At 52.3% G+C, this 22,100-nt stretch overlaps 1 protein-coding gene across 2 annotated transcripts in view; it reads left to right on the top strand.

Moving 5' to 3' along the window:
• Window positions 1–463: 463 nt before the first annotated feature.
• PRRX1 (paired related homeobox 1) overlaps window positions 464–22,100 on the top strand; it is a 42,689-nt gene continuing 21,052 nt past the window's right edge. For both annotated transcript variants that reach the window (XM_062581285.1, XM_062581286.1), the window contains exon 1: window positions 464–964. In XM_062581285.1, coding sequence (XP_062437269.1) covers window positions 724–964 — 241 coding nt within the window. In that variant the 5' untranslated portion in view covers window positions 464–723. The remainder of the gene's footprint in view (window positions 965–22,100) is intronic.

The raw sequence follows: 22,100 nt of genomic DNA, 5'->3' as shown, positions 1-22,100 counted from the left end.
TTTGTATTTCTCCTTTTTGCTATTTCCCCCTCTCTGGGGCCGTGTGAAGCCTGCTCCGGGCACGTGTACGGCCCGGGGGACGCAGCTTTCCTCGGCGCTGGGGAGCCGCCGCGCACCCCCGCTCCCTCCCCGGGGAGCTAACGAGCCCGGCGGGGCCGGGCGCTGCGGGCCGCCGGCCCGGGGCGGCCGGGGGACGGGGGGCGGGGGGGGGATCGCCGCGGCGCGCCGGTGCCACGTCCCGGCGGGGCCCCGCGGGCTCCCCCCCTCCCCCGGCCCGGCCCGGCCCGGCCCGCCCCGGGTGCCCGGCGCGGAGCCGCCCCCGCCGTTTGAAGTGCGGGGCGGAGGGGAGGGGAGGGCAGTGCAGGGGGGCGGAGGGAGGGGAGCCGCCGGCAGGGGAGGCGGAGGGACGGGGCGCACCCGCCCCGGCGGCCCCACAGCCACCGTGCGCCTCCCGGCCGGCGGCAGCTCCCCGTGCGCCCCGCGCCGCCGCCGCCGCCCCGAGCCGGCCGCGCCGCCTCTCCCCTCCGGCATGCTTTAAGCCCGGCCCTGCCCGCTCTCCTTTGGGTTTTCCTTCCTGCCGCCCCGCCGCCGTCGGGTCCCGTTCCCCCCCCACCCCCTCGGGCCTCACGCTTCCCCCTCGAAGGGCCGGCGGCTGGGGGGGGGAGCGGGGGGCGGTGGGCGCCGGGGGGGGGGGGCGAGGGCAGAAAAGCCCCGCTCGGCACCATGGCGTCCAGCTATGCCCACGCCATGGAGAGGCAGGCCCTGCTGCCCGCCCGCCTCGACGGCCCCGCCGGCCTGGACAATTTACAAGCCAAGAAGAACTTCTCCGTGAGTCACCTGCTGGACCTGGAGGAGGCGGGCGACATGGTGGCCGCGCAGGCGGACGAGGGCGGCGGCGAGCCCGGCCGGAGCTTGTTGGAGTCCCCCGGGCTGACCAGCGGCAGCGACACCCCGCAGCAAGACAGTAAGTGCGGGGACTTCCCCCCCACACACACAAAAAACAAAAGAAAAAAAGAAAAAAAAAAAAACACGCATCGCCGGGGGCGAGGGGCGGCTCCACGCGCGCCGCCGGGCACGGACGGGGCAGCGGGAGCCGGTGCCGGTGCCGGGGCCCGGGTCGCCCGCGCCGTCGGCAGTGCCGGCACCCGGCCCGGGCACGCGAAAACACCCGTTTGCCCGTAGCCGAGTGCCCGGGAAAGGTGGGGGAAGCGCCCCCGTCCCGTGCCCCGCGGGCGGCGGTTCCCGCACGGGGATGCTCCGCCGAAGGAGCCGGGATCGGGGGCGCCCGGAGGAGAGAAGCCGGGCAGGATCGGGCCCGCAGCCGGAGCGCCCTTTCCCCACCGCCTGCCGCGGGGGGCTGAGCAAGGCGGGCCGAGCCGCCGGCCCGTCGGAGCCGCGACCGGCGCGGGGAGCCGGGGAGCCGCTCGGGGGGCCCGGCTGGTGCCGAGGACCCCCCCCCGTCCGCCTCTAGCCCCCCAGCCTGGCGGGCCGAGGAGCCGCCCGGAGCGCCGCGGCTCGGCGCCCGCAGGCAGCCCGAGGGGGCGAGCGCGGCTGCAGGCCGGGGGGCGGGCAGGGCGCAGACCTGCCTCTGAACAGCTTGTGCTACGGGGCCGTGGACTGGGAGCCCGAGTACCTGTAGAAAGGCAGCCTGAGTCGATTAGCGCCGGGGCTGGAAGGCAGCGAGGAACAGCGCAGGCTTGCGCGGGATTTTGCAAGCGCCGCTTGTCCTTTCCCAAGCGCAGCGCTGTGGAAAGGGACGAGCCGCGAGGAGGAGGGTGAGGAGCCTCCCTCCCCCGTCTCGCACGCCGATTCCCCTCATCCCCCGTCTTCTTTCGGTAGAAACATCTTCGGCCGTAAGGACTGGGTGCGATTTCGTTGCGGGTGAGGGCTGGCTGCAGGCGCTACACAAACGCGCTCCCGCGGCAGCCGCAGGCCGCGGCTGAGAGCGCGGGTTTGCTTTGGAGGGGCTTCAGCGAGCCGCCTCCGGGCTGGGGGGCTGTCACGGGAGCGGCGTGGCTGCCAGCGGAAGGTGGAAAAACGAAAAGCAAACGAAAATCGCGATTTTTCGTTTGCTTTTTGTTTTCCGCCCTTCGCTGGCAGCCACGCCGCCGCTTCTGGGAGAGTCGCTGCAAATGTCAAGCGGGCCCGAAGGAGCCGGTGAATAAAAATTGGGAGCCCGGCGGAGGGGAGATTTCGCCCGATAGGGTCGGGTTTCCCTCCGGGCCGGCGGCGGCGGCGGCGAGAGCTCGCTCGCTTCTGGGCGGCGGCGGCAGCGGGTGCCCCGGGGTCGGGGGGCGCCGGCCGGGCCCCCCTCGGCGCCTCCTTCTCCGCGGTGGCTCCTCGCCGTTTCGGGCTCCCACACCTGGAAAGCGAAGCCCGGCTGGAAAGGGAGAGTCGCTCCAAAGAGGAGCTTCTCCTGCTCCGTCGGGGAAGGCGCAGCCCCGCGGCGCGGCTCCCGTGGGTGCCCGGCGCCGAGCGGGCCCCGGGCATCGGCCGCTCTTTGGAAACATTGGAAACAGCTTTTTATATATATATGTGTGTGCGTGTGTATAAATATATATAAATATATTTTAATATATAATATATATATATATTTAAAAAATTTCCCAGCACCCTGAGAAACTGCGATTTCTGCCCTTAAAACTGTATATTTTAGGCAAGAAGGCTGCGATCGCCGCGTGCCCGGGTTTTGCCTCTTGGCACTGTGGCAGAAGAGCCCCCGAGGTGCTACCAACAAGATATTTGAATGACTTTATTTTTCCCCCCCTTCCTTTCCAATTTCATTTATCATATATATACACCCACACACATATATGTATCTATATGTGTGTATATATATGTATATTTTATTTGGACCTGCTTTATTCCTGATACTGCCCCTTGCCAGTCGCTGAGCGTTCCAGTACTGGCCAAATCCACCTTGGTCAGCCTGGAAAAGAGGGAATGTATTTTCCTGATGCCCACCTTACTCTTTGAGCATGGAACGGACTGAAATCTTGGTTCACGAGTGTGTTTCTCAGCCGGTATCACTGAGCAGGGACCACACGACAGCTTAAAATGAATCAGATGTTCTCTGATTGCTGTAAAAGTTTTAATGCTGCTGCAGTGAATTAGAAAGTTTTAAAAGTATTCTAAAGTAAGCAAAAAATAAATGCTGGGGATAAATTCTCCCTGGTTTAATGGTATAGCTGTCATCTGGGCTTTCGGACTCTTTCAGTGATGTGTTTAGCAGATCTCGTTTGTCCTCAAGCCTCAGTTTCCCCACCTATTGCCTGTGTTTTGTAAGGTGTTTCGCGATCCATGCAGGAAAAGGCTGTGCTGGAGCTAAGCAGTGCTACATAAGTATGAGCTTTTTTCAGTGAGAAATGAGAGCTGATTCAGTGGAAAAAGCTAACACAGGGCTTGGTTATTCTCCATGTTACTGAGGGAGGGAAGGTAGGAGCCGTCTGGAGAAATTGTGGAATGCCTCAAGAATACTGAAAATGTTCCTCCAACCTGGAGGAAAGTCAGCTAGCCTGTCACCGATTTCTGCCCCCAAATTGAAGCAAAAAGCCAGAGTATTGGGAGCTATTTGTATAATGCAAAATTGCAGGAAAACTTTGACACAGAAATGACAAAACATTTTATAGGGGCATTTCACATTGAAAGAAATGTGTTACCATTAATTCATTTGAAAGAGGTTCAAGGGAAAATGTTCCTTCTATTAAAAAGAAAAACCAACAGCCCTGGGAGTAGCTACGATTGTAATATTTTCTGAGAGAACTGTCAGGGTGTTAAGGGACTGATTTTTCAGTGGTGCTGAGAACCTGTCACTCTCACTGAATTCAACTCAAATTGTAGCTCTGAAACCGTATTCTAAAAGCGGATACAATTTACAGCAGGCTTCCCAGCCTCTGCCACTTAGTCAGAAGGACTTTGCAAGCTGAGTTCCTCTTCAATGCAAAACCATCTGATAACATACAGCAAACATTTGCTTTGGTAGCAGGGTTTTCACTGGCTCGTGCTAAAGCCAGGGTGAAAATGCAGGTCTCCGCACAGCCGCAGGGACCCCCCGACCTTCCCACCAGAGGCAATCCTCTCCCGTTGCTCAAGTGCCTTTGGTGGTAGCAGAAACCTATCGGTGGCGTATCTGTTCCCAGAGCTCATGGTTCTGAGTGGGATTAATTCTCCAAATCTAGAGATGGAAAATTATTAGTCCTTTTTTTTTAAGTTGACATTTTTGACCTCTGTTTTTGTTGTTTCGTTTTTTTGAGGGTTACTGTGATGGCTCATAAAATGTTGCAGAGAAAGTGTGAGCGGCCAAAGAAAAATTACTATGGTTGGACTTCTGTTGTGAGGAATGAATAAACCCATTTGGATTTAGTATGCATATGAGTCGTGCTTATTGGAATTATTACCATCCTTTGGTACCTTTTCTGTATAAAAGAGGCAGCAGTTTGCAGGCTGCATTTCTCTCCTGGACAGGCAGGTTAGGTTGGGCTGTCAGGGCTGGTTCGTGGTTAAAGCTGGGGCCCAGGTGCTCTGGAGCTCCCTGGGACTTGTTCCATGTTGGTGGACACATCGTGACCTCTCGTCATTGCTGCTTATTCCCGGGGAAGCAGGGATTTGGGTCAGCCAGGAAAAAGAGAGTTTTTTTTCCCTCTGTTCAAGCTGGTTCAGGCAAAGCATCTGTTCTGGCTTCAACCCGCTCCTCTCGGGCAGCAAGCGAGAGCACGAGGAAGGGCTTTTCCTTATCCAGCGCATCATTTGGTGACGATCTTGTTGCCGCAGGACACTGCGGAGGCCAGAAATAGAAATGGTTTCAAAAGGGACAAGATAAATTCAGGAAGGACAGTGACCTGGAGATGGTTTTTTGCCACTGCTGCGTGGAGGCAACTTTCAGCTCAGGGAGCCACGAGTCTCACTGTGGGTTGTTCCTCCTGTTTTGCTGAGCACCTGAGGCTGCCTGCAGTGGTGCGATACCCCCCAGAAAAAAACCCAAACGTTTGGCTTCTTGAAAAGAGGTGAGGAAGCCTGGTGGGCTGCTCTGCCACCGCTCTGAAATAGCGAGAGCAGTTTAGAGACAGTCGCGTGGATGGTGAGCGCAAGAGGAAAACCTGAAAGGTTTCTCCAAGGTTTCTCTGATGTTGGGGACTGCTGGCGTCTCCTTTGCAAATGTTCACTTTATCTTGAATTACTAAATGGCTCTTTTGGTAGATTTGGAACGGCCAAAGAATGAAAGCAGGGGGGAAAAGCACTTTGGGAGTGTGGCTTAATTAAATCTAGAAGCATCTCGTATTTTATTCCCTTCTTGCGTGTGTAGCTGATGGGCAAGCAGAGAGTCTGCAGGAAGGTCTTGGCTGTTTATGCCCGTGGGTTACACACCGGGTAAGCAAGGCAAACCGACCGGTGCCTCGCGCCTGCAGGCAGCCGGGAGCATCCTTCCGAGGTGCTGCCAGGGCAGGCGTTTCGGAACCAAGTCCTTCTCCTCTCGCAACTGATGTGGAAAACCTGAGGGTCAGAGTAATGTATTTTTAAGGCACTTATTTCAGCTAGCTGGTTGATAAACACAGCAGCTTTCTTTTTCTTGCATGAGTAATCTTTACTCATCCTAGTACTACAACATATTCCTAGAGAATACCTGCAGGAATGGTGGGGTTTTTTTGTGAGAACAAATGTTGAATAAAAGGGACTAGATAACTAACAAGAAAAAGAAGTTGAAACTTCTTTCTGTTTATGTTGGTTAGGTATATCTTTTTAATCTGACTCCTAGGCTAGCTGCTACATGATTATTCTATCAAGTATCTTATCAAGTATCTTATGCCGTTTGTTTTTTTTTTCTCTCTGTTATGTCCCTGAATCCTATGTTTTGAAGTAGAAAATATTTGGGCTTTTCACATAAACTTCTGGATCTTCTGGATAAAGACAGATGATGGGAATGCGACTCGGGCACAAACTTTGAGTCTCAAGATGGCAAAACGCAGAAAGAAGGGCAACTTCCTATTATTGAAAAAGGAAAAAAAAAGTTGTGAATTTGAAGACGGGAGCTGACTCAATTTCTGAGTGCTGGCCATGCAGCCCTCCTTTCGACGGGCGAAACTAGACTTCTATTTGTTTGCGAGTTTCACTTTTTTGATCATAATCAGTTTTGCTTCCTGGTTCTCATGGTCTCATAATTTGCTGATGGTATTTGTGTTTTCAGTCTATCCGCACAGAACTTCCAACTTTTTAATTTGAAAAAGATTCTGCTGAAGACTTTTACTTTTTTTTTTTTGCCCTCCTCCTTAATATAATGAAAACATTTCTATGAAAATTAGATTTTGAAATCTCTCATAAAGCTTAAAGGTTTGGTCTAAACTGCTAGAACACTTTTAATGAACATCAGCTTTCTGTCATCTGCACCAGGTTTCCACTACTAGGAGTCTATTTTCCGTCTTTTTGATGATGGATAAAACAGTGATCGCATGGGAAAATATTATCTCAGGGCTAATTTGTGCAACCTTTGCTCACAAGAATCATTGCATGCAATTCAAGAGGCTGCCTATGTGTATGCCAATTGATGAGTATTAGCATTTAAAGACTTGACCAGCAGCCTTGAGTCATGCAAATACTTTTTTTTTTTTTTTTTTTTTTTTTTTTTTCTTCAAGCAGTGGAATATTTCTGTTAGAGGCGTGAAACAGTTTTGCTGCCTGTATTCAGGGCCATGATACTTTCACCTTTCGGCAAAGAAATATATGATGCCTGGAAAGAAAGAGCAGGGACAGAATATAACCAGGAGGGGCTAAAAGGAGGAGCTGAACTCTAAATTTGAATGCACTGACAAGACAGATGCAGAATTAGAGTCATAATTCCTTCAAGGATTTTCCCCGCTTTCCTGCCCCCACCAGCAACTTTGAGTTTGCTCCCGTAGCTCTTCGCATCGCCAGAATGGCTTGATCAGACTATAGGTGTTTACTCCTGATTGCAAGTTTTCTGATACGTTTAATCATTTTTGAAACCCATATTAAGTAGCCCTGAGGGAGCTGTGCTCCTGCTGGGCCCCTGTTGCATAATGAAGTACATCACGAGTATTTACCGAGTGTCACAATATTCCAGACTTGGGCCTCTCTTTCTGGGGAGGATGAATCACTGCGTTTCTGGTTCCCCACCCTTCTTGCCTTTCCTAAATGAGGCTTGGATCCTGGGATGGATTATGGAGATGCGAAATGAAGATCGTCACAGCTTGGCTAGAAGAACTGGTGTTGCCAGTGAAAACCATGACAACTGCAGCAAAAGGAGGTGATTGATTCACCGCTGCTCTCTGCCAGCACTCGAGGACAAACTGGGTGTTGAAAAGGATGGGAGCAGGGGAGGGGGAGGCTGAGCCTTCTTCCACGAACCAGCCTATGCTGCAGAGACGCTGCCTGCGGCAGCACATCTCTCTATCGTACGTGACCACAAAGGTACACGTGTAACTGTAGTTACCCAAGGCTCTGACCTGACTTTCTGTTTGGACTGTCATTGCAGCTCATGACACAAGAGGTTGCAAGCTGTGCTTGGGCAGTAGAGCACAGAGCGCAGGTTTTCAGTCTGGTTCCCCCAGGAAAAGCCTGTTGCATGGTTGCCATACATGGGAAGTAGTTTCTAAACCCACTGGCTGGGTCCAGCCTACTCTGGTGGGGAAGCAGATGTCTCAGCGATGTGAAATCCCGGCAGATTTTGTGGCAGGACTGTGGAGTGTGGAGATAGACGCTAGCAGTGTCTGCACCTGAGGGGAAGATGCAGCATAAATTCAGCCTCTTAGTAACCAATGGAGAGTCACCAAGGAGAAAAGCCCCTTTGAATATGTACATCTATAATGGGAATTGTGTCAGTAAAAAGTCACACATGCTTAGACACCAGTGCCAACCAGCTACATGGCTCAGTTCTGCAGGGATTTGTGCTTTGTCAGCCTATGGTGTAATTTGAGCGCTTTTACAGCCAGGGGTTTGAAGGTTCTCCAGTGCTGTCCTGTAGCTTTTAGACCTCTGTTTGCTGGTCCTGCTCACATTTGTCATTCATACGTCAATTTGCAAATGTATGCTATGTACGTAACCTACTGTTTCCTTGCCTGCGTTATTCCTGGAAGATGCTGTGAGCTGAGGAGAGGAGCTTGGCAGAGATGCACTATGGGTCTGCTGGGAGTACAACAGAGTCTTTTTCTAGAGAAAATTTTCTTGAAATTGATGTCCAAAGGATGCTAGCTGAGAAGAGAACTGAGCAGCAGTGCTGAAGTTTAGGGCTGAAGGCCACCTCTGGCAATGAAAAGCCTGGGATCTGCATCCTACCAAAGCTGGTGGGAGAGGCCTAATGAGCATGACAGTGAGCATCCATTTCAGCCTAGATGGCTTTCTGGGCTCCTCTGTCACCTCCAGAGGCCAAGGAAAGGTTAAACCAGTGATTAAAACACTGTTCCAGACAGTCTGGATTTGTCGTGCCCATATTAAGTGAACATTTACATTGGAGTGGCAGCCTGGGACCTCTTGGTGCCTTATGTTCCTGGAAGCCTGTCCAGGAAGGCTAGAAGAGAGATGAGGGGAGCCAGCTGTGCTGTTAAAAAGTCACTACGTCCTACTGCAACATCCAATTCCTATTTTCCCCATTTCTGGCTTGAGAAATTTTCCTACAGGAGAAACTCCAGCCAGTCAGTGAGACTGCTGGGCAGGGCAAACATCCAAAGAGTCGCTCGGTATCTGGCTAGGACCCTCCTTGGGTCTTGATGAGCTGTTTAGGCAGCAAAGCTGCCTTTGCACCAAGAGCTGGAATTCACTAGGAGCCTGGAGGCATTGCTTCCTGCTCTGAGTCCTCCAGCACATGAAGTTGTCCTTGACCAAAGTAACACCAAACTTCTCCCTGGCCAGGTGCATCTGGAGGCAGACAAAATTGCCAGCAGCAGATGCTGAATGTACAGATTTGGAGAGAAAAAATAGCATGAACATCTCAGGGGGAACAGCACTCCCTGGGAGCAACATGGGGAGATTAAAAAAAAAAATGCTTAGGTGCCTGGGAGCAGGGTGGGAGGATGAAGAAGGCTGTGTCCAAGTTGCTTCTAACCCTGTTTTGTAGCCAGTGTGAATGCTGGGCCTGTCTAGGTTGGGCACCCATGGTACCTAGGTTGGGTACTCTTGTTTTCATTGTGTTGGTGGTTGCTGCATTAATGGCTGGTGAGTTGAGCTGAGCCATAGCTGGTGTGCCAGCTAAGGCACGAAGACCTGCCCAACGCTCCTGGGAGTTTTCTGCTTTTTTGGAAGTATGGCTAATATGATCCCCGCTCGGAAAATCATGCTTGTAGTGATCAAAGAGCCATTCTAAGTGTCAGCTTAATGGAGTTGGGGCTATATAGGAACAGACTGGACTTAAATAGGGAAAGATGCCTAAGCCATAATGGTGAAAAGAAAATGTTAATGCTTGGGGGTGAGTATTACAGAAAGGGTTGCCCTTGCTTGGTGGTACTTCAGGGGATTCCTGTCACCATGAAATCTGGCATGGTTTCCCTCAGAGTTTTATAGCACTCTTACTCCTTGTGGCTGGAAACGCTGGTAACACTTTATACCTGTTATCATTCTGCATCCACACAGCCCATGGGGGAGTCTCATTTCTTTCTGAATGAAAGGCATAGACTGGGGGTTTATAAATCCGGTGCCAAGTTCCTGCTTGGGACAAACGATTCCCATGATGATGATGATAGGGAAAGTTGGTGAAAACTTTGTCTCTGTCCTGCTTGTATTTGCTCTGATTTGGCTTTGGGAAGGCTGTTTCCAAACATGAGCTGGAGGCACAGCCGTGTCCAGTCCATAGGCATTCTGAGTCTATAGCAACACAAATGTGTTGCTGATTTTGCAGCGAGCAAGAAAAAGCATTCAAAACAGAGCCAGAGCCAAAGTCCGTGTCCTGCTTCCTTCACCCCCAAAGCTGGCAGAAGTTGGCACCTCTCTGCGGATCAGGAGCGAGGAGCCAGAGCAGGGAGTGGAAACACAGATCCAGATTTCGTGTGCACGCAGAAGAGCTGCACGCTGGGGAGCGGATTTCTCTGCTCCATGTGTTTGCCAGGCTGTGTAGGGGGTATCACAGAGCTGAGGTTGTAGCATGTGGCCTCTGCCAGTGCGGGGAGCAGCCTGCTCAGGAAAGGCTGAACCTGAATTGAGAAAGTGGGCTTTTTCGTTGTTGTTTTCTTCTTCCTCTGAAAGTCAGCAGAGTTGGCCCAGCAGGATGACCCACCCGTCTTCTGTTGCCCTAAAAAGCCTCAGTGCCTTGGCCACAGAGCCCTGCGGTCTTTTCTGCTATACCACTGCCTTGCTGCGATTACCTGGCCAAGTCACGTCACTTCTCTGTGCCTCTGTTTCCCTACCCATATAATTGCGGTAATAATCCCGACTCATTAGTAAGAGGCTTAGGAATCTACTGGTGATATGGTGTGTAAGAGTTTGGCATTAATAACGATTCGGGAAGGTACTCTGCTGTCTCTGTTGCCCCCAGCTAATTGTTATTTCATCTGCCTCCATCTCTGGAATCGCCCACCTTCTGCGTTAATTAACTGATTAGCATTAAGGAGATCCCCTTCCATTAAGAAAAAGCAGAAGTAAATGAAGCAGTTCACAGCGAGTTTTTTCCTGTAGGGTACCTGCTGCTCAGGTATATCTAAGCTTGTCCCGTGCCCTGTGGGGGAATTGTGTTTGTTCCAACCCAAGGGTGATTCACACTGCGATTTTCAGTGGCAGCTTTCTGAATGCAGACTTGGGTCTTCTGAACATCTTGAGATGTTTGAGTTCTCTACAAATCCAAAGGATGCAAGAAGTAGCTTGTTCTGATCAGCTGGAAGTTCCCTGGGGTGTTCAGTGGCAGACTTGGTCTGATCATAGTCGTCGTCTTGGCTATTTTCCGGTCCTACAGGTTTGGCCAAAAAGATCTCTGCTTACAGTTTTTTTTCATTTGGACAACTGCTGATGTGTCTTGTGGAACCTAGGAAAATTGCTCAGGAATATGTGCTCACTACGCATTGCTCGTTTGTGATTTGGTTTTCATTGTTTCTCTTAAAAAAAAAAAAAATCAGTTAATCAGTGAAAAGAAACAATCACCTGTGATTTAGGAGAGGGATCTCTCATTGTAAATAATAAATTAGCGTCGGGAGACTGGGCAGACAGAATGGTTGATGAATATCCTGCAGGCTGAAAGTTGTTTATCAAGCCTGTTTGAAGACTTATGACTAACAAGCTCATTTACAGAATTTGGAGTCTGTTCATGAACCGTTCTCCAGCTGGGAGGATGTGGGAATCATCAGAAAATGTATTCACAAGTTACTTGATCATTTAAAAAAATGATCAAACAAACAAAGACTGTTTTTTGGAAGAGAACTGTAATTTTCTTTCCCTCCCCCCCACTGTGTTTTCTGCGGCATGCCCCTTAGGAAAATGAGGGGACTGGAGAAGAATGAAGAACCCCATGTGGCTTGCTAATGACCTGTTTTGGTGGTAACCCTTCCTCTGAATGGTGCTGTTCTGCTGTGTGTGTGACCGGTTATTGGCCAAGTAGTCCTGCCATTGGGGAGCCCGTCCTCCGTGGGATGTGCTGCATGAGGTCCAGCCACAGACGTCTGACGAGGCGGATCCATCTTGTTGACACCAGTGGTTCCCAGCCAGGGATCTGGACTCGCCATGGGAAGCGGTTGTTCTCGCTCCTCTGGCCCAACAGAGAAAACGTGTCTTTCCCCAACTCACAGCTCAAGCACCTCTGTGTTTCTACGTGATGCCCTGTAGGGAGGGAATTGCGGGAACCGCTGATGTCAACCTGCTGTCTGTATGAAGGGGGATGAACTTGGCATAAGGAGCCTACTCTGGAGCTCTGTGGCTCAGTGCCCTTTGCAAATCTGCTTCCCTGGCCTTGAACCAACTCTCCTGCTCCATGCAAAAAGCTGCAGCTTTATGAGTAGCGGCAGATGTTTTTCACCCCCTAGCATCTCCTGTAGTTTTGTGTCGTTTGTGAAGTGTCCTTCCACTGTACTCAGCTGCAGAGGGGGGCTCCAGGTGGGCTCCATTTGTGCACACTGCATGTCAGGAAAGAAATGAACCAAGTGGAAAAGAGTCCAGAGCAGAAAAAGAGCAGTAAGAGGAGCTTCAGGAGCCACAGTATAGGAAGAAAGAAGAATTGCTTAAGCTCAAGAAAAGATGATGGGAGAACAGTCTTAAAATATGTAGAAGGCTACTAAAAAGAGGAAAGTATGAACTGATCTCCAGGCCCATGTATTTCTGTTGCAGGAAGGGAGATTTTGATGAAACTGTGGGGGAATCCTCCCAGTTCTAGTGAGGACGGGGAAGGCCTGGAAGAGAGGTGGGAGGATGCTGTGGAGACCCCTAGCACGGATCTGATGGAGACAAACATCTGCAGGAGTAACAGCATAGAGCTGATCCTGCCTTGGGTCAGGTAGTTGGAGGGGCTCCCTGGATGTCCTTCCACCAAGTTACTGTGGCTGCATGACCAGCAGGAAACCACCTGTTTCCATGTGTCCTTAGCCCTGTGTTTTGTCTGCCCTGGCCAGCATCATGGTGCTGCCTCCTTTTTCCTTGCTTCCCAAGACGACTGTTGTGCCATGTTCAGCGGAGGTGCTTATGGGGCAAGCGGGATGCAACAGGATGAGGGAAGTGCATGGAAGTGGAAGGGACAAATTCACTGGGGGAGACCTGCTGCTGGGCAATGAGATAGCAAACAGATTCCCTAAATGTGTGTTTCTGGGTTGGGCGTTGTGGGCTGGAAATGACCGGTGTGTTTCAAAAGACAAAATTGTTGGCGATTAGCAAGAAAACGGCCCCTCGTCAGTCCGGGCAGGTTCCCTGTGGGGTTCGTGTCTGCCTTTGAGTGTTGCCCAGGGAGCTGGTCGTGGGTCAGAGCGTGTTGTGCAGAGCTGGGCACGCCAGCCGCGATGCCAGGCTCTTCTCTCCCCTTGTCCATTTGGAAGCTTCTTCCTAAAGGTTTTGCTCTCAGCTCCCTGCTCCGAGCGGGAGCGATTTTGTTCGTGTGACGTATTGCCATCCCGTTTGGGCTATGCAGCACTGGGGATCATTCCAGGCACTTGCAATGATGAATTTGAATCTCAGTTTCCATGACTCTCTAGGAAGAGTCCTTTCTCCCCCCCCCCCCCCCCCCCCCCCGCCCCTTTAATCCATCAGAGAAAGGTAGAACAAGAGCCAGTGGCTGGAAGCAAAAGCCAAACGTTCATTCAAAGGAGGTAGAAAACACGCATTTTTTAACTGTGAGATGCAGTGTAGTCACTAGAAATAACTGAGAGAGGAAAGCACTGGCGTCTCCATCCGTGAACGTCTGGAAGGTCTTCTGGAAGAGCTGCTTTTGTCAAACATGAGTTATTGGTCTTACCAGTGGGGTAACTGGGTGAAATGCTGTGGCTCGGTCTCGCGCAGCAACCAGCAAAGTGAGAAGCTGAGCTCTGGCCGCAGGACGGATGGATGTGCTGCCGCATTCCTGTGCAATTCGATGTCGGGGATTATTCCTGCCAGGAAATTGGATCACAAGACCAGATGTAGAAGGCAGATCCACTTGGTGCAAATGTGTTTACAGGTTTCAACCAAAACATAGCAAGAAGCAAAAAAGAAAAGCAATGTCCTCATCTCCGATCATAACTCAGGCCCTTACGTGAACCAGCTGCCACGGTCGTTTATAGGACGATCCCCTTTCCCCTTTCCAAAATCCCACTGTTAAGAGTAGCGGAGGTAGGAAGACCTCTACAGAGCTAGGGAGGGCGAACATCAGGCCCAGAAATGTCCTGACTTGGTCTGATATTTCAGGGCTCCTTTTGAGTTTACCGAGGCTCTGAAGGAAACGGGCCGTTTGCGTGAGATTTCTGCTGTTTCTGGCCCGGTTGGAGAGTCTGCGTGAACGGCGGGTCTCATACTCGCGCCGCTGTCGGTTTTGGGTAAAACGAGGGAAACAGGGAGAGCTGCAAATCTAATCAATGCCGGGGAGGGGAATAAGCACACGGGGCATCGCTCGGGACGGGGGGGGGGTCTCCGAACCGGTGGGGTGAAGTCCCCGCGGAGGTCAGAGGCAGTCCCTTCGCCTCGCTGCCGAGCCTTCGCTCCGCCAGGCTAGTAATTTGGGGTCACTGAAGCTCGGCGCTCGGAGCCGTGTGCTCGTGGACGGTGTAGGCCACGGGGGATGAAGGCACAGAGGTTTCCAAATGCGCTCCGTTTCCAGAAGAGGCTTTAAAAAAAAAAAAAGAGAGAGAGAGGAAAAAAAATCTGCTCAGAAAAGGTTTGGCGAATGATGATTTGTGTCTGGAGAAATTACGCTTTGTTTGTGTGTGATTATTTTGATCCTTTTTTTCCCCCCATCCCCGTTATTAATCAAACTCCTCTTCCCGCCTTGCTGAACTGAACCATGTTCAAAACTCAGTCCAGGTATCTCAGTCCAGGTATGCAAAGCCTGAAGGTCTCCAAATTTGTCCCCAGTTGACTCCACGCAAGATTGAAGCATCTGAAACAATCCTGGCGCCTCCGTGAGCACGTTAAGCCTCCGCCAGGCTCTGACACGGGCTGGGCAGAGCCGTGGTGGCTCCTAGCTGTTAGGTGCCGTTGTGCGGTGCGCGGGTGCTCCTTTTTGTGCTTCCCGGCCGTGCTGGGAATGGGGGAATCCTGCCTCTCCTGCGGACGGCACCCTGCAACTGGCCGTCACCTTAGCTCAGGTTGTCCTGCAAACTTGGCTACGCGGTGAAGGCACCGCAGCGATCAGTGGGTACCACGATGTGTCCGCCCAGGTAACGTGGACTTAAATTGGCCTTGATGTTTCTGGGTTCTGCTTCGGGCCGTTCCCTGGCTGTTAGTGCTGCTGCAGTGCTGCTTTAGGCTGTGTCTCGGCGGGCAAAACAGCTCAGAGCACCCTGGAGGCCAGAAAGAGCCAGGTACCTCCGTGGAGAAAATGCCCACCCTGGTGGGCACCACGCTGGTCCTGCGCTCGCTTTAAGCGAGCTGAGTGGGTGCTTTGCAGTCTTTAAAGCCCATGGCAGAGGTGGGCACCTGTCTGCCCAGAGAGCCGCCCGGCAAACTGTTTCACGACTTTATAGATTTAATACAGGGAAGCAAGAGCATCTCACGAGCTCACCCAGTGGCTCTGCTGAGCAGAGAGCTCCTAAACCAGCGGGGATTGGGCAATGTCGTCGTTAGCTAGCGGCAGAAGCTGTTCGGAAAGAAGTGCGGGACTTTCCTGTAACCATCTCAGCAGTTGCAGCTGCCAAAGAGAAGGGCACCGTCATGCCCAAAAGCGTAGCCAGGCACGGCACGGGTGAACTGCTTCTGCACTGAGAAATGCAGATTTGGTTCAGCTGTAGCAGGTAGCAAGTTTCTGGAGGGAGGAATTCCCCCAAATTAAAACAGTGTGAAGAAAGTAGATGCATTGGTTAAGTATTTTGATTCTGTTTTTCAAGTAAAAGCGGCATCTATGTTAAAAAAGATATATAAAAAAATTAACCTGCAGTTCAAACAAAACGTTTTATTTTTCTAAGACTCTTTTTTTTTTCTTTCTTTCTTTCTAATTTAGTTTGCAAAAACTTTTAGAAGTTATGTTTCGGCTTGGCTCCAAACAGCCTTTTAGTATAGAGAGCTAAAAAACATTGCTTGCTCCTAGGTCTCCGTTCCCCATGCAGCAGTCAGTGCAGAAGCTGATTTTTGCTCTGTATTTATTAAAAAAAAAAAAAAAAAAAAAAAAAGGCGAGTGGGTCTGCCACTGTGCTCACCGGCCTGTGAGCGTACTTTGTCTGGAACCAAGGGAGGAAAAAAAAAATCTCCTTTCTCAGTACCAGGGCCGGTGAAAGATGCCCGCTGGGAAAGCAGGGCCGTGGGAGGGGGCTTGGCGAAGGGACCAGGCTGCGGAAAAATATTTGGGGAAATCCGGAGGGCAGAACCGGAGGGACTTTTCTGTTATTCTGGTGCCATCTACTGGTTTCTGGCTGCGATAAGGAGGAAAAGGGAGGCGAAACCCCGGGGCAGCGCCGGGGTGGACGGGACTGCCTCGGGCGCCGTGCGCGGGCTGTGCCGGAGGTGCCGGCTGCCCCCCGTCCCCGTCGGTCCCGCGCGCCCGTCTGGGCTAGCGGTGCCGTAGCCACCTCCCAGGAGCGCTGAGCAGGTCTTCGTGCCTCGTAGCTCCTGAGCTGACGAGGAGACTGGAAGCGGCAGCACGCGTGAAACGGCGTCGGCCGCTGCGAGGCGGATGGGTCCGGCGGTGGCGGTTAAACCCCGGGGTCCGGCGTGAGCCTGTGCTGGCGGGCGAAGGTTTACTGGGCGCAAGCCGGGAGCTGCCGACCAGTTGGCCGCAGCGACCAGTTCCCTGTCTGCCGCGTGACGGGCAAGCGGGGAGCTGCTCGGCGAGTCCCTCCTGCCTGCAGCCGTCGGTGCTCGAGGAGGTTTGAGGCTAGCTGGTACGGGGGCTTGCGGGCTGGCTAGCCCGGGCAGCGCGGCACGAGCTGCATGAATGCCAAAATTTGGGGCGTTAGTGGCTCAGCCCGAGCTCCAGGCTGGCCAAGGAAGGCCAGGGAGTGTGACGGGAGGAAGACCACCGTAGATTGCGCCGCTCCTTTGGGTTGGGTCTTCCAGGGAGTAGTAAGGGTCGAGCTCTGTTGAAGCTTCCCTTCATTTCATGAGAGCAGTGGCACTCTCCCGTTTGGGTTCTTGGGTGTCTTGTATGGGTTTGGGCTCACCCTGCTGCCCAGTCTCCGGCTGGGGGCGTTAATAAGGTCTCTTTCCTTTTAGCGGTCCACGAGGTATGCATGAAAATGGTAGCAGCTGAGCTATCTTTGCAGTTCCTGTTCCTCTGTCAAATTCCTGTTGAAGTTGGCCAACAACTCCAAAACTGCCGGGGCGGGGGGGGGGGGGAGGGGTTGTGGATCGGAGGCAAAGTGTGTGTTGTGTGCTAAGCAATTTCAGCTCGGGAAACCCAGCTGAAAGTAGTGGGGGGGGGGGCTAGGCTGCCCCTCTGCAGGGCACCTCGGAGGGGCTTGGTGCCCGGAGCAGCCCATCTGACGACTCCGTCTCCTCCTTTCTGCGTGCGCCCAGCGCCCTCCCGGGAAGCTGGCGCGAGCTCTGGCCCGCGGGTGCTCTGCAGTCGCTGCTGCTTTTCTGCAACATGCTGCGCGCTGGCTTTGTTTCCACGGTGGTTGAGGCCGGTCCCGCGTGATGCGTCTCTGGGGAGAAGAGGTCCTCTCTACCGTGACCATTTCAAAAGGCCGAGGCCCATTTTCGGCTTGCTTTGCTCCAACGTGGCAAGCCGTTCCCTGAGCAAGATGCTGTCTGCCTTGAACTTGAAGCTGGAGCAGAGTGGGAGGAGGAGGGAGGGCTGGGAGAAGAGATTTTTGATGGAGTTTTCAGACTCTTTCCTGCCTTTTTTTTTGATGTTGTTTTTCTTTTCCGCCTCCAGTTTAAAGGCAAGTCCCAGAGCAGGAAACCTAATAGATAAAAAAGAAGCATCTCTCTAGAGAGACATAGTGCAAACTCAATTTTGGGCAGAAGTGCTGCTCTCTGCTCTAGGGAACGTGAGGAGATATTACACTTTTGCTAGGACAGGGGAAGACTTTGGAAGGGGAAGGGTGTCTTCTGCTTGACGTGGCCACCTGAAAGCGTGTCGTGGCCAAGCACTACGGTGTCCGTGCTCGGGTGAAGGACGGAGGAGCGGGTTTGGCCGAACCAGGAGCCCTTCCTTCGTGCCGTTGTTGGCAGGCAGGGAATTAACTGCCCGTTTCAGAAGCTACTAAACAGTATTAGCTGGAAAGAAGGCGGGTGGGAGAGGTTTCCCCCAAGTCGCTGGGGAAGCTGAAGGGATTCGACGTTATTTTGGGGCGGCGCAGCCCATTCCAGCCAGCGCTGCAGGAGAGCATCGCTCTTCCCCCGGGATAGGGCAATACCAGGTGGTTTGGTGGAGGCCCCCTGAGGCCCCTTCGCCTTCTGCATGCACCAGACGATGCCCTGAGAAATGGCTCCCTGCGCACACCGGGGCTGCTGCTCTGCTTAGAGGATTTTGGTCACAGGCTGATAGGTAACCAGGGAAAGATAGAGCCTTTGCCCAAGGCTGAGGAGTTTATTTAGTATTTTGTTACCTCTGTGCCCATGCCAAGGTGACAGATCCAATAAAAATGCCAGAATTTGTGTAAAACAAATGCCCAAGCAACAGAAGAGGTCTTGAGGAGAAGCCTGCGTGTTGTGTAGCAGCCCTGTCTCAGCACACCATGGGACTGGAAGTCATCTGTGCCTAAAAGGCAATCGCTGGGAGCACTTTTGCCTCCCCTGTTCATGTAACGCAAGATCAGAGTGTAAGCCAGAATGAAATGTAATACTTGTTTTAGTAACCCATGCATCCTTTGTCGGGGACGAGAAGATGAATTCTCCAGCTTAAGAGGAGCTTTTCATCTGCAGCTCCTCCAATCCTTTTAATGCTGGGAACAGATTTAGTCAAAATATTTCTTGGCTTTAATTTGTGTGAAGACTGTGGCTTGTTTTCCCTCTTGCTTTTGATTCAGGAGAGCGTCCCCGTTCAGTAGGGGCACTTCAGCTCTCTTGCAAAGCCAAACCGATGTCTAAGCTGGGAGCGCTACCCGGGTCGCGTGTGACTTCGCCAGGCCCTCGCTCAGCAGCAGCAGACGACGTGCGGTTTGATACACTTTGCATCAGTTGCTGGGAAATAAAACCTGATTCCGATAGGATTGTTTGAGGCTGACCCGAGCTCACTGTGAGTCTCTCTCCATCCGAGGAAGGGAGGGTAAATTTAAATGGCTTTATTTTATTTTTTATTTATTTATTTTTGCAACGAAAGGCTACGAGAGGACTGTGTCTGAGTTCTGGAGCAGGAAACGGCCAATATTTTCCAATGCGGTTGCCTCGACTTGGGCATTTCAGCCTGTAGTTAGGTGCCTAGCTATAAGTGGTGTGTGCATCAAAGGGCTTTACAGATGGCTTTAGCTATCACACTTCAGCTTTTAAAAATTGGCCAACTGGCTAAATATAGACCGTTATTAGCAGGATCCATCTTTTGCCTGGCTCACTAGCAGAGTGCCTGGAGCCCTTACGGGAAGGACTGCCGCTCACCACGTGAACTTGCTGTGCCCATAGAGCGACACCGAACTTCAGTGCCAGCATTGCTGTGACCCCTTGAGCTCTCCTGAGCCTTGAATTCCGTTCTTTTCTTTAAGTCCCATATCCTGGGGTCGTGTGAATGGAAGGGGGGAAAAAGTGCATTTCTGGCTGTATGTAAAAGTCAGAAGGAAGGCTTTGCCTGCACGATGGCATATCCAGAGCCCCGCGGACAGACGATCCCTCTCCCCCCGATCAGGTGAAGAAACGCACGTCCTTAATTTCAAGCCAAGTGACAATTCCTGGGCTTGAAGTTAAGCCTGCAAGGAAAGTCTGCAGGAACAGAGGTTAATTCAAAGGCTGCTGATGTCATGCAAAATCCAGAATTTTGTAAATGTCTGGATTTTTCAAACACTGGAGCGGTACGTGTTAATGTGGGCCAGGCTCCCTGCAGCAGATTGCATGTGTATCGGTCTCCTTTCCCACCTTGCCCTTTTGTTGTTGCTGCAAAACTCCTGTGAATGGTTAAATATCTTGCCACGGCAAAATAACTCAGAGGTCTTTGCCCAGTAAGACCCCGTCGTTGCAGGTTTGCTGTAGCTGCGTGGCTGTGACTCAGGCTGGGGGAAGGAAACAGTAAAGTTCTGCAGAGCGAGCGGATGGGAGCGTTTTACAGCACGGTAAACGGGCGCTGGGCTTGCGGCAAGAGAGCTTAGCTCAGAGCGACCTCTCCGGGGCCTGCTCCGAGAGTCGGTGCGGAGCAGTTATTTTCGGTCCGAGGATCTTCGTGGCTTTTTCTAGATTTTAATGAAGCTGCTGATACTCAGGCCTGGTGCAGGCGGCTTGGTGATGGTCCTGCTTCCCCGCGTGTATGCGCTCCCCCAGGAGCCCACCTACATGTGCTCCGGCACGGCCGCGGCATTTGTCCTGAGCAAACACCAGCAAAGTTTCCTGACTCTGAGGTTTCCCTTTCTGGAGCACTTGGCAACCAGGAGTGAGGAGAGGTTTGAGGGCCTGGGGAGTTTGCTGGCAGAGCTTTCCTCTTCTCTAGGAGGTGGCAATGACCCCACAGTGCAGGAGCCTCGTGGGCATCTCCCTTTGGTGCAGGTGGAGGAGATGGAGCTTCGGGGCTTTGCCACGTCCTCCCCAGATGTCCACGTAGGAACACGGGGTGCCGTAACAAGGCACCGTGCCAGATAACCCCTCCTGCTCTAGCGCCGTAAGCCCTGCCGGGGGGCGAACGGCTCCGTGCGTCTGCCCTTTCGTTCCCCTCCGAGGCCGAGCCCGGAGAAAAAGCCACGTGCGCCGAGCAGAGGACTCCGCCGCGGTGACCCGTCCGCGCCGTCGCGTCCGGTGCGTACCCGCCGAGCCCCCGGCCCCGCGGAGCTTTGGCAGGGAACGCGGCCGCCCGGCCCCCGCCGCGGCCGAGCGCGCTCGCGGCGCCGGTGGGGACGGTGTCGCCGAAGCCGATGGCAAATTCCGTACTCTCTGCAGCCGACGATAAATAGATCTTTTGAAGGTTGTAATTTCTCGTTTAACCGATGCCAGTTGCAAATACTTTGTGCTGAGGAATAAGCCCCGAGTGCCAAATAAAATACAGTGGAAGTCTGTGGCATGTTTTTCAGCGTATTGTTAGTTACAGCCCTCCTGACAGAGCACATTCTATGCCGAAGATAAATGCGCGCGCGCCTCTTGCCAACTTATGTCCAAAAGGGCTTTTCTTGGATGTCCTCTTCTCTCTGGAAAATGCTTTTCTGTTTTTCCAGCAAACATTTAACGAGCTGTGCTTAAAAGGGGACCTATTTCAGGACCTGGGCGGCCCTGTTACGGCGAGGGGCCGTAGCCGCCGGCAGAGGGGGGTTTCCACCTGCGTGCCCTGCTGGTGCTCGGTGGAGGGGGCTCGCCGGAGATTTCCCCGGGGAAGTCGAAGCCCCCAAGGTTTTTGTGAGCGGGTGGGAGCAGCTGAGCTGCAAAAAATCTCAGCAGCATGACTGTAACGTGAAGGCGTCCCACTCGGGATTTGTTTCAAAGTCGTTTGGCCTTTGGTAGTGCCCTGGTAGGCTTGGGGTGACCAGGTGTGTTGGAAACGAACAGACTGGCACAGTCTCCCAAATTTTGGCTGTCTCCTGAAGCTTTTCTGACAAATACAGCTTCACTGAGAGCTGGGAGACCAAATTTGCTCATGCTCTTCAACCTATGCCGTTCCTAACAGATGTTCCTCTAGCTCATTTTAAGGACCTCTAGTGATGGAGAAATCTTCTGCATGAATGTGATTGAATGACCCCCATGAGCCTGAATCTTGTAGAAGGTCGCTTATGGATTTCAGGGGGCCTGCAGCTCCTCAGGAGTCATTAGAGCTTTTGGGGAGGGACTGGAGTGGGATGGTTTTTAAATATTGCGTTGAATGTGGCCCTGAGGCTGGGCATGGTCAGGGTAACATCTTAGCATTTATCTGGAAATATCATTGTTTTCCCGGTGAACATGACCTGGATCCTAGTGGTTTTGTTCCATTGTTCCTTATTATTTGGGAAACAGTTTTCCAAGATTCCATTGCAACTCATATTCAAACATCAATGGTTTTTGGCTTAAAAATACTTCTTACTAGACTTATTTCATTCACTTTAATTGGTGGTAAAAATAGACATAATGAAATAACCAGGAAATGCTGATTTTGCCAGAGAGTCAATCAAAAAATTGTAAGATGTTTTCTTGGGGGGAAAAAAATCTTAAAAACTTCTCATTAAAAGTAATTGCCATTTCTGGACACGACTGACACAAGAAAGACTGCAAAAATAAATGCCTATCCTAACAGGCCGAGGGACAGGAGTTTGCTTTAACAGGCATTATACGAGAAGGATGCAGCGCTGCAAACTCGGCAGCGCTGCTCTGCCAATGTGTCTAGACAGCCCATCTCCATTGGGGGGGGGAGAGGCTTATTTCTTGGACCCGCTCCACCTTTGGCTGCTCTGATGAGAGGAGACCACTTTGTGGCCTCCTTTATCGATGGAGGCTTTGCATGCAAGCTTAGGGTTTGCGCTGAGCTT

The sequence above is a fragment of the Rhea pennata genome, chromosome 8 (genome assembly GCF_028389875.1).
Source record: "Rhea pennata isolate bPtePen1 chromosome 8, bPtePen1.pri, whole genome shotgun sequence".
Classification (NCBI taxonomy): domain Eukaryota; kingdom Metazoa; phylum Chordata; class Aves; order Rheiformes; family Rheidae; genus Rhea; species Rhea pennata.
Note: the sequence above shows the minus strand (reverse complement) of the source record. Positions and strands in the feature narration are given on the sequence as shown.